The sequence below is a fragment of the Mandrillus leucophaeus genome, unplaced genomic scaffold (assembly GCF_000951045.1).
Source record: "Mandrillus leucophaeus isolate KB7577 unplaced genomic scaffold, Mleu.le_1.0 Scaffold3, whole genome shotgun sequence".
Classification (NCBI taxonomy): Eukaryota; Metazoa; Chordata; class Mammalia; order Primates; family Cercopithecidae; genus Mandrillus; species Mandrillus leucophaeus.
Genome location: NW_012103142.1, coordinates 9,462,851 through 9,474,850, shown reverse-complemented (window position 1 = coordinate 9,474,850; position 12,000 = coordinate 9,462,851). Strand labels below are relative to the sequence as shown.

At 45.0% G+C, this 12,000-nt stretch overlaps 1 protein-coding gene across 1 annotated transcript in view; it reads left to right on the top strand.

The window, feature by feature from the left end:
• The window catches only part of USP49 (ubiquitin specific peptidase 49), a 102,553-nt gene that overhangs the window by 88,741 nt on the left and 1,812 nt on the right, over positions 1-12,000 (top strand). Inside the window, exons 4-7 of the mRNA XM_011986691.1 lie at positions 2,055-3,438; positions 5,063-5,267; positions 9,063-9,171; positions 10,065-10,270. Of these exons, the coding sequence (XP_011842081.1) occupies positions 2,083-3,438; positions 5,063-5,267; positions 9,063-9,171; positions 10,065-10,270 (1,876 nt within the window). The 5' untranslated portion in view covers positions 2,055-2,082. The remainder of the gene's footprint in view (positions 1-2,054; positions 3,439-5,062; positions 5,268-9,062; positions 9,172-10,064; positions 10,271-12,000) is intronic.

Genomic DNA, 12,000 nt, shown 5'->3' with positions numbered 1-12,000 from the left:
AGATAAGATAAGATAAGATAGATAGAGACAGGTCTATGTTGGCCAGGCTGGTCTTGAACTCCTGACCTCAAGCAATCCTTCCACCTCGGCCTCCCAAAGTGTGCAAGCCACGGTGCCCAGCCTAGGGAATTTTAAGTTCTGGTACTGAGGGGAAAACGCCTTTCAAAGTTCCAAAGATACAAAAAATTTTCTTTTAAAATAGTTGTATAGCAGCCTGGCGCGGTGGCTCACCCTGTAATCTCAGCACTTTGGGAGGCTGAGGCAGGCGGATCACGAGGTCAAGAGATTGAGATCATCCCGGCCAACATGGTGAAACCCCGTCTCTACTAAAAATACAAAAAAATTAGCTGGGCATGGTGGCGCGCACCTGTAGTCCCAGCTACTCGGGAAGCTGAGGCAGGAGAATCGCTTGAACCCGGCAGGTGGAGGTTGCAGTGAGCTGAGATCACGCCACTGCACTCCAGCCTGGTGACAGAGCAAGACTCCATCTCAAAATAAATAAATAAATAAATAAATAAATAAATAAATAAATAAATAGTTGTTTAGCTTCTTTCCCTTGGAGAAATTGCCCATAAGGCTTCTCTGATGAACAATATTGAAGAAGTATTATGGGAAGGAAAAAAAAAAGAAAACATGCTTAGGATGTTACTACTGTTTTAAAAAGCATTTTCATATATATCAGCTGGAAGATTTGTTGCTTTTTTTTCTTTTGTTTCGGTAGTTTGGTTAAATATTATAATACCAGTAGCCACTTCACCTCTTGTCCTAAGTCATATTTGTCCAATTCTTTACTTACCTATCCTTTCAGTAAAGAAGGTAAAAGTTTTCCCACCCTTACTGCAAGATGCAGATGTTCTTTTCAAAAAGACAGATGTTGGCTGGGTGCAGTGGCTTACACCTGTAATCCCAGCACTTTTGGAGGCTGAGATGGGAGGATCACTTGAGGTCAGCTCAAGACCAGCTTGTGCAACATAGTGAGATGTGTCTCTAAAAAAACAGGCCGGGCGCAGTGGCTCACGCCTGTATTCCCAGCACTTTGAGAGGCCAAGGCGAGCAGATCACTTGAAGTCAGTAGTTCGTTCAAGACCATCGTGGCCAACATGGTTAAACCTCGTCTCTACTAAAAGTACAAAAAGATTGGCCGGGTGTGGTGGCATGCGCTTGTAACCCCAGCTTCCTGGGAGGCTGAGGCAGGAGAATCGCTTGAACCAGGGAGACGGAAGTTGCAGTGAGCTGAGATTGCGCCACTGCACTCCAACCTAGGCAACAGAACGAGGTTCGACCTCAAAAAAAAAAAAAATGCATAAAAAATAAAAAACATTAAAAAACACATATACGGCCGTGCGCGGTGGCTCATGCCTGTACTCCCAGCACTTTGGAAAGCCGAGGTGGGCGGATGACCTGAGGTCAGGAGTTCAAGACCAACCTGGCCAACATATTGAAACCCCATCTCTACTAAAAATACAAAAATTAGCCGGGTGTGGTGGGGCAGCATCAGTAATCCCAGATACTCGGGAGGCTGAGGCGAGAGAATCGCTTGAGCCCGGGAGGCAGAGGTTGCAGTGAGCTGAGATCCAGCCACTGCACTCCAGCCTGGGCAACAGAGTGACTCCGTCTCAAAACAAAAAAACCACATATACAATGTTCCTTAGTCATGTCTCATAAAAATTATACTTTATACTGGTGAGGACTTTCTTATTTTTATCTTATATCCTGTTATCTCTGCTTTGAAAAATATTGCAATCGACCTAAAATTGACATTTTTGAGGCTCTTCATCTCTTCCACTGGTATGTGAAACACCATAAAGTTTCAAATTTGTGCTAACCCTTCCGTAGGATTCTTCCTTTTTGAAATTTAACTGTCCTGTAATTCTCTGCTTTTATACCAAATGTGCCTTTTTTTAACTTTCAAAGGAACCAATTTGGAATTGAAAATGAATCTAGAGTTGAAATACCGATTGCAAGTCTTTTTCTTTTCTTTTCTTTTCTTTTTTTTTAGGAAAACATTTTTCTAAAAGAGTTTTCTTTTTCTTTTTGGGGGACTGTCGTGACAGGCTGAGAGAGTGGCAACTTCTATAAGACATGGATAGATGCAAACATGTAGGGCGGTTACGGCTCGCCCAGGACCACTCCATTCTGAACCCTCAGAAGTGGTGCTGCTTAGAGTGCGCCACCACCGAGTCGGTGTGGGCCTGCCTCAAGTGCTCCCACGTGGCCTGCGGCCGCTACATTGAGGACCACGCCCTGAAACACTTTGAAGAGACTGGACACCCGCTAGCCATGGAAGTCCGGGATCTCTACGTGTTCTGTTACCTGTGCAAGGACTATGTGCTCAATGATAACCCAGAGGGCGACCTGAAGCTGCTAAGAAGCTCCCTCCTGGCGGTCCGGGGCCAGAAGCAGGACACGCTGGTAAGACGCGGGCGGACGCTGCGGTCCACGGCTTCGGGTGAGGACGTGGTCCCGCCGCAGCGCGCTCCTCAGGGACAGCCGCAGATGCTGACCGCTCTGTGGTACCGGCGCCAGCGCCTGCTGGCCAGGACGCTGCGGCTGTGGTTCGAGAAGAGCTCCCGGGGCCAGGCGAAGCTGGAGCAGCGGCGGCAGGAGGAGGCGCTGGAGCGCAAGAAGGAGGAAGCGCGGAGGCGGCGGCGCGAGGTGAAACGGCGGCTGCTGGAGGAGCTGGCCAGCGCCCCTCCGCGTAAGAGTGCACGGCTGCTCCTGCACACGCCTAGCGACGCGGGCCCGGCCGCCTCGCGCCCCACCACCCTCCCTACCTCACGCAGAGCGCCCGCCGCCACGCTCAAGCTGCGTCGCCAGCCTGCCGTGGCCCCGGGCGTCACGGGCCTGCGCAACCTGGGCAATACCTGCTACATGAACTCCATCCTCCAGGTGCTCAGCCACCTCCAGAAGTTCCGAGAATGTTTCCTCAACCTTGACCCTTCCAAAACGGAACATCTGTTTCCCAAAGCCACCAACGGGAAGACTCAGCTTTCTGGCAAGCCAACCAACAGCTCAGCCACAGAGCTGTCCTTGAGGAGTGACAGGGCCGATGCATGCGAGCGGGAGGGCTTCTGCTGGAACGGCGGGGCCTCCATTAGTCGGAGCCTGGAGCTCATCCAGAACAAGGAGCCAAGCTCGAAGCACATTTCCCTCTGCCATGAACTGCACACCCTCTTCCGAGTCATGTGGTCCGGGAAGTGGGCCCTAGTGTCGCCCTTCGCCATGCTCCACTCAGTGTGGAGCCTAATCCCTGCCTTCCGCGGCTACGACCAACAGGATGCGCAGGAATTTCTCTGTGAGCTGCTGCACAAGGTGCAGCAGGAACTCGAGTCTGAGGGCACCACACGCCGGATCCTCATCCCTTTCTCCCAGAAGAAGCTCACCAAACAGGTGTTAAAGGTGGTGAATACCATATTTCATGGGCAGCTGCTCAGTCAGGTATGTGTGTGCCTACCATGACAATGAGAGGCTTGTATGTTAGTTTGGGCTTCCTGTGAGTGCCTTCCCCTGGTTATTGGGCTAAAAAGAGTAGCCAACATTTGCTGTGATTATGCATTTTTGAGGGTGGCCATTGTACCTTTTATTCTACTGTACATTATGATGGCCTTTTGGGGAAACTTGCCTAGTGTCTTTCCGGCCAGATTTTTAGTTTTAACTTGCCACATTGCTTAATTTTCAGTGAATATCTTTAACTGTTATTGAAGATATGGGTAATATAATATTCTCATTGTTATAATTAAGTACTCATTGTTGGTGTGCCATCCTTTGATCAATTTTAGGGAACAGATTTTGCCTGTAACTCTGGTTCCATAATAGTTTGAAAGAGCTGTCTCCCTTCTTTACATACAAGGAAGGAAGATAGCTAGGAGCATGCTAAAGACCAATGCAAGCCTCCTTCCTGTTCCCCATTACATTTCCTGGATCTTTAGCCATGTAACCTAAGCAAAGATTCTGAGATATGGCCTTATGAGAATATGCAGAAAGAGTATTTTTATAGTTTAAAAAAAAAAAAAAAAAAAAGACGGGCGCGGTGGCTCACGCCTGTAATCCCAGCACTTCAGGAGGCCAAGGGGGGTGGATCACCTGAGGTCAGGAGTTAGAGACCAGCCTGGCCAACATGGTGAAACCCCGTCTCTACTAAAAATACAAAATTAGCCGGGCGTGGTGGTGCATGCCTGTAATCCCGGCCACTTGGGAGGCTGAGGCAGCAGAATTGCTTGAACCCAGGAGGCGGAGGTTGCAGTGAGCCGAGACCGCGCCATTGCACTCCAGCCTGGGTGATAGATGGAGACTTTGTCTCAAAAAAACAAAAAACAAAAAACAAAAAACGTGTTGGGGGGCGGATTGGTGGGCAACTTAAGAGATTCAGGTAAAACCTCTACACTGTGCTTGTGTCTTGGTTTTTAGGGTTTTGAAAGAATGATGAATGGTATGGAAAGGGAAAATTTAATTAGGTTTTTGTTTTTGAGCATGTAAAAGGGGAGTATTTATTAGCACTTCTTCTGTCTCCCCTCCCCTTAGGAAGAAAAGTGCACCTGGGAAGGTTATAGTGGGAATGGAGGTCTAATCACAGCATTTTGAGGCTGTGCAGACAGAGGGGTTCAGTGTAGGGCTTCTGCAAGTAACAAAGGCAAAAAGAGAGGTGTGCTGGGCTCTATGGAAGGTCTAAAGTCAAGAGGAGGAATTACAGGGTGAGGGAAGTAGGCAGGGACCTGCAAATTCTCTATATCAGACTGATCCCTTGAGAGACTGCATAATAACTTGCAGTCTGTGCTACTGTACTGTTGAATGTTAGAGCATATTTTGGGAGAGGAGAAAGGCGGGTTGGTATAGTCTCTATGCAGTATGGTTTTTAAATTCCAGCTAGCATCCCATAGTTAGAAATGTACATCAGAAGTAATATACTCTAATTCTTTTAAAGTTATGTTTATTATTTTAATATTACTATTTTTTGAAAATTATACACTTAGTTTTGATAAAGTGTGTCTTTTATGAAGCAAGTAAAACTGTACGCAGGAAGCATGGAAGTTACATAATCTGTAAATCAATCTTTTCATTCTAGGTCACATGTATATCATGCAATTACAAATCTAATACCATTGAGCCCTTTTGGGACCTATCCCTGGAATTCCCTGAACGCTATCACTGCATAGAAAAGGGGTTTGTCCCTTTGAATCAGACAGAGTGCTTGCTCACTGAGATGCTGGCCAAGTTCACAGAGACAGAGGCCCTGGAAGGAAGAATCTACGCTTGTGACCAGTGTAACAGTGAGTGCTGTGTGGAGGAGGGGGCGTAGTGGGGAAGTATAACTGGAATATCAGTTTAACGTGCTGCTTTGTCCTCTTTAGTCAAAAGTAACACTAATGATATTGAATGGTTCTAAAGCATCTTTTAAAGATCTCTTCCTCCCATTTTTCTAAAAATCAAAAAACATGGACTTGTTTTAATTATGTATTAAAAAACAAAACAAGGCTGGGCGTGGTGGCTCGTGTCTGTAATCCCAGAACTTTGGGAGGCTGAGGCGGGTGGATCACTTGAGGTCAGGAATTTGAGACCAGCCTGACCAACATGGTGAAACCCCGTCTCTACTAAAAATACAAAAATTAGCTGGGCGTGGTGGCAGGTGCCTGTAATCCCAGCTACTCGGGAAGCTGAGGCAGGAGAATCGGTTGAACCCGGGAAGTGGAGGCTGCAGTGAGCCGAGATCACGCCATTGCACTCTAGCCTGGGCAACAGAGTGAGACTCTGTTTCAAAAAACAACAACAACAATAACAAAAAATGAAACAAAGACCTAGAAGTTGATTGACCTCCTGATTGACATTAGTTGTCATCTTGGAAGGGATTTTAAAGTGTGGCTCCTGAAATGGGGACTCTGAGAATGTTAGTACTTAGCTTATTAGTGCTATGGGGCTGCTGCGTAAATTAATGAATGTAGAGTCCAACAGTTCTTACTTAATCTAAACCCAGATGGAACAGCCTTTCTGAGGGATGCGATATCAGAAAAGCATGCTTTTGTAATGAACTGGCACACTTAATGTCTGTCAAAAGTGATGCTAAAGATTGGTACAATGGAACCAAGAAAGTAAGTCTTAAGGTACATTGCTCAGTGGCAGCTTCATGAAATATTTTCTGCATTTTTTTTATTCTTCACATGCCTGAAAAGTTCACATTTCAGAGAGGGTCATAAGGAAGTATTTCTGTGTTGTCTGTAATTTTAAAATGGAACTCTTTACATATGGTTACAGAGGCGTGTTATACAGGGCCCTTCCGTCTTGCCACACTAACACTTAATGCTTCTGCTAACCCAGTATGGACAGACGAAATGCAGAGCAAATATGTGGATGCTTATGTTTGGGGGTTGTGGCATATATAGATTTGGAAACTAAAAGTATAAAGTTAATGGATTGTACAGAGACCTAGAAATCCATTTTCAGTCACATGATAGTTTAGATTACCAGTTTTGAAGAAAAAAAAAATGTTAGGCCAGGCGCAGTGGCTTATGCCTGTAATCCCAGCACTTTGGGAGGCCCTAAGGTGGGCGCCATTGCACTCCAGCCTGGGCGACAGAGCCAGATGCTGTCTCAAAAAAAAAAAAAAAAGCTAAATTGTGGGAAACCTGTTCCACTCTTTGAAGAATCAGAACAAAAATCAAAAGTCAGGCTTGAGGCCAGGTGCAGTGGCTCATACCTGTAATCCCAACACTTTGGGAGGCCAAGGCAGGAGGATTGCCTGAAGCCAGGAGTTTGAGACCAGCCTGGGTAGCACAGCAAGACCTCTTTTAGGAAAAAAAGAAAAAAAAAAAAACCCACAAAGTTATGCTCGATATCATTTTGCCATTTCAAAAGAAAATTTGAAATTTTATACCTGGCTAACTGTAGACTCACCTATCCTGTTCCATTTTGAGATACAGAGTCAGGTGAATCAAATTGTTTCATTAGAGTAATATTAAAAAAAAAAACAAAAAACAAAAAAACCCAGTGATTCCTGAAGCCTTTTACTTGTAATGAACAAAAGAATATTAACAGCTTTAACTCCATCATTTTTGGATATGATAGATTAGGCAAGAAATAACTTTGGTTTATCTTTACAAGAAAGGATTGTTCTTTGGTTGTCAGATGTGCCAATTTACCAGGATTTCTCTAGGCAAGTGCAAATAATGCCAGAGAAGGAAACCTATGGTGAGGAGATGAGATGCATTGATCTGTTGCCTGTGAAGTTTCAAAACTGTCAGTCTTCTACCTGTCTTCCTGGACAGCTTAATGAAATGGAGACAGAACTGATCAATCTCAATTGAATCAGTAATTTATTTTTCTTTGTGAATTTCATTTTAGGGAAACAAAGCCTGACTCTATATTGTCTTCATCTTAGCTCACATACTCCCTCTGCTGAGGGTGGTAGTCACTGCCAGGGTTCCTAGCCAGAGCTGCAGTAATTTTCAAAAAAATGGTGAATAGGAATATAAAATAAGGCCAAGCCCCTCTTTGAATTCCATTTCTGTTCATGCCAGCACATATTGTGACTACACACCCTGGTAAAAGCTTCTCCTATGGCACAACTCATTCTGATGCAGTCTATTATGAGAAGCTACACCTCCACATCCTATTGTCACAGAAAGCTCTGTGATACATCATCTGGCTGTGATTTGCTACCTTTCATGAGTAGTACAGACAGGACTGGGAATCAGATGCCCAGCTCTTCAGACACTGAGCCCATGATATCAACAGCTCAAGACAATTAGCAGGGACTGCCGTAGAACACTAATTTTCTACTCTCATCCATTTACCAGTTTAATATAACAAAACAGCCATCAGTAAATGGTTACAGGAAAGGCTTCTGATAGAAACTAAGATAACTCTATTTCCATTGTTTATTTGCTGAAATTTAGAAATGCATTTCCTAAAGGTTGGGCACAGTGGGCTCACACCCACAATCCCAACACTTTGGGAGGCCAAGGTGGGAGGACTGCTTGAGGCCAGCAGTTCAAGAAATGCATTTCCCCCACATTTAGAAACAAAATTAGAGACTGATCACTAGTTCTGCTTTGGAGTAGATGAATTTAGCCACCTGTCAGCTTTGTCCTTGTATGTCCAGCAATGTGCTTTTATCTAGGAAATATGTTTAAAAAACTAGGCACAGCATAAAAATATAGAACCAACAGTTTATTTTCTAAATGTTTGAATATGCCATAAGCAAATCATGCTAAAGAAAAATGTGTTTAAATACTCTATCATTTAGTAATCTTATCCTTTTTTTCCTAAGCCTGAAATATATGCATTATTCCCTATTTTACTGGTGAGGAAACGGAGGTTCAGAGTTTTGAGTAACTTATCCATTAGCACACAACTAGTTGTGAGCAGGAAGTAGAATTAGGCTTACCTAGTGCAAACAAAAAGCTTCTTAAAATCATATTGTGGGGTATCATAATTGAAGTTATAAGCCATTGTAAAGACATGGAGCCTTAACATATGCTTCTACTCTGTGTGCTTGCTGTTGCACGTTCCATTATATTCCATTATACCCAAAGTTCCTGATGGCAAAAATTGGAAAGATTTGAGTTGCTTGTAACAGTCGACCCAAATAACAGTGACTTAAAATGAGAGGTATTATTTTTCTGTTACATAAAACAAGTCTGAAGGACATTCAGGGCCAGCATGGTGGCTGCACGGTCATCAGTGACCCAAGCTATTTCTGTCTTTCTATTTTACTATCCTGTTGCAAGACTTCTGTCTTCAAAGTTACCTTTTGGTCCAGGAGGAATTCCAGTGGTTTCAGAGAGTGGGAATGCCAAAGGGATGCACCTTACAAGTGAGTCAGCCTTGTATAAGCAGAGTCCCACACAGTCATTCCTTTCATCTTAGCCAGAACTTCCATGGCCACACCATGCAGGCTTGTGAAGCCGGGAAATGCAGTCATAAAGAGGGTCACATTGCACTCCCCAAAAAATTGAGGTTCAGGTACTTAGAAATATGGAGAATGCATATTGAATGGCAAGTCACTGTCTCTGCCATAGCTAGAAAAAACTCTTCACAACCTATGTCTTATACCTTCCCAAACCACATAGGCAAACGACGAAAATCCAATCCCAAACCCCTTGTTCTGAGTGAAGCTAGAAAGCAGTTAATGATCTACAGACTACCTCAGGTTCTCCGGCTGCACCTTAAAAGATTCAGGTGAGCTTGCTGTGGGAGTCCTAGCTGGGTGAGAGCTGTGGGAATAGCTGCTCCAAAGGCTTTGGTGAGGGCAAATGTCTTCTATGGTGTTGGGAGGGGAAGCCTGTTCACTTGAGACCTTGTGTTTTCCATGGAGATTAAATCATTCACATCCACTAAGGCAAATTAATGTGGGAGCCCAGCAGGACTGGGCTTTTGCTGTCATGTGCCTGTGTAATTAATTATCCAGCCTGCACTGGGTATCTGTGCTTAAAGATTTTCTAGCCTGGCTTGGACTTATGTAGAGGTTCATCTTCAGGATGAAATATAAAATAATCTGGAAAAGAAGGGCAGGCAGGAAACTACAAAAAGACTGTTGCTTGAATTGCTTGTTTAGGGATCTCTAGGTTTAGAGTACTTCATGGAACATTCACAGCAAATAAATGGGCCAGGCGCAGTGGCTCATGACTGTAACCCTAGCACTTTGGGACGCCAAGGTAGGCAGACTGCTTGAGCTCAGGAGTTCGAGACCAGCCTGGGCAACATGGTAAAACCCTGTCTCTACAAAAAATACAAAAATTAGCCAGGCGTGGTGGTATGCACCTATAGTCCCACCTACTCGGGAGACTGAGGTGGGAGGATCACCTGAGCCTGGGAAGGTTGAGGCTGCAGTGAGCCTTTATTGATCGCACCACTGCACTGCAGCCTGGGCAACAGAGTGAGACCCTGTCTGAAAATAAATAAATAAATAAATAAATAAATAAATGTGAACATTGATTACCACCATTTTATTGATGGGAAGACCAAAACCAGAAGGTTTAATTTTCTCAGTTCCCTGTTTTATTAATACCTACCTCTACCTACAATTGTATATGCCAGTTTTTACTAGTAACAAGCTTATATCCATGTTCTAGGTGGTCTGGCCGTAACCATCGAGAGAAGATTGGGGTCCATGTCGTCTTTGACCAGGTATTAACCATGGAACCTTACTGCTGCAGGGACATGCTCTCCTCTCTTGACAAAGAGACCTTTGCCTATGATCTCTCCGCAGTGGTCATGCATCACGGGAAAGGGTTTGGCTCAGGACACTACACAGCCTATTGCTACAACACAGAGGGAGGTGCGTGCGCTTTACTCTGTGGGGTGGGGGACACGGAAAGGGGTTATTTGTCCACATTTTATTGTTTTCCTTTTATTTCCATCCCATGGATTACCTAGAGGGAAATTACATACATGAAAATCCAATGGCAAGAATTGTGAAAGTTGGGTCAGGCGCCGTGGCTCACACATGTAATCCCAGCACTTTGGGAGGCTGAGGTGGGTGGATCACCTGGGGTCAGGAGTTTGAGACCAGCCTGGCCAACATGGTTAAACCCTGTCTCTATTAAAACAGTACAAAAATTAGCCGGGAGTGGTGGTGGGCACTGGTAATCCCAGGTACTCAGGAGGCTGAGGCAGGAGAATCGCTTGAACCTGGGAGGCAGAGGTTGCAGTGAGCCAAGATTATGCCACTGCACTTCAGCCTGGGTGACAGAGCAAGACTCTTATCTCAAAAAGAAAAAAAGAATTATGAAAGTTGGATTCAAATTTTGGGTATATTACTAAGTAACAACGTATGGTTGTTCTAAGAATTAAAAGGAACTGACATGTAAAAGTGCTTAGAACAGGACCTAGGCCCTGTGCAATGGCTCACGCCTGTAATTCCAACACTTTGGGAGGCAGAGGCGGGAGGATTGCTTGAGGCCAAGGGTTCGAGACTAGCCTGGGCAACATAGTAAAAACTTACCCAGGCGTAATGGTGTGCACCTGTGGTCCTAGCTACTTGGGAGGCTGAGGTGGGAGAATTGCTCGAGCCCAGGAGTTTGAAGTTGCAATGAGCTGTGATTTCACCACTGCGTTCTAGCCTGGGCAAGAGAGTGAGATCCTGACTCAAATAAATAAATAAAAAGAGCAGTTGCCTAGCACATAGTGCTTATTCAGTCAGTGTTTGAGGATATTGTAGTATTATCGAAAATATTGGTTATTGATAATATTACTATTGTTGTAATGCTACTTCTGCACACCCCAGTTTCCTTCTTGGTTATGCAGAAACAGTAGAACCTGTGTAACCTCAAGGAGATACTGTATAAATCTCACTAGCCGCAGCTTATAAAGCTGAGAACATTTACTGAGCACTTACTATGTTCTTACTACTTCCCCCGCCATGGGAAGTGTGGGGATGCAAGGGCCCCTCCAAAGGTGCTTTAGGTCCTCATCCTCCAGAGTGGAGTCTTCCAGCTACTGCACTGACTGATGGGCTGCAGATGTGTTTTCAGCTGTTCACTGTTCTTGAACTGCACAGCCCTTGGGGCAGCCAGAGCCTGTGAATAAATACTTTTTTGTTCCTTCTAAATTTTCCTTTATCACTCCCCTCTATTTCCATTTCTCCTCTCCTCCTCCCCTTCCTCCTCATCTTCCTCCTCATCTCCCCATTGCTTAGCCTGCAGTATTGCAGCTATCTTTCTAGAAGGCTCTAGTGGACAATAAAAAAGCCTGAAGAAAACAAAGATAAAAATTGCAGTCAGTCGGCCAGGCGTGGTGACTCACGCCTGTAATCCCAGCACTTTGGGAGGCCGAGGTGGGCGGATCACGAGGTCAGGAGATCGAGACCATCTTGACTAACATGGTGAAACCCGTCTCTACTAAAAATACAAAAAATTAGCCAGGTGTGGTGGTGGGCGCCTGTAGTCCCAGCTACTCGGGAGGCTGAGGCAGAAGAATGGCGTGAACCCGGGAGGTGGAGCTTGCAGTGAGCCGAGATCCCGCCACTGCACTCCAGCCTGGGCGACAGAGCAAGACTCCGTCTCAAAA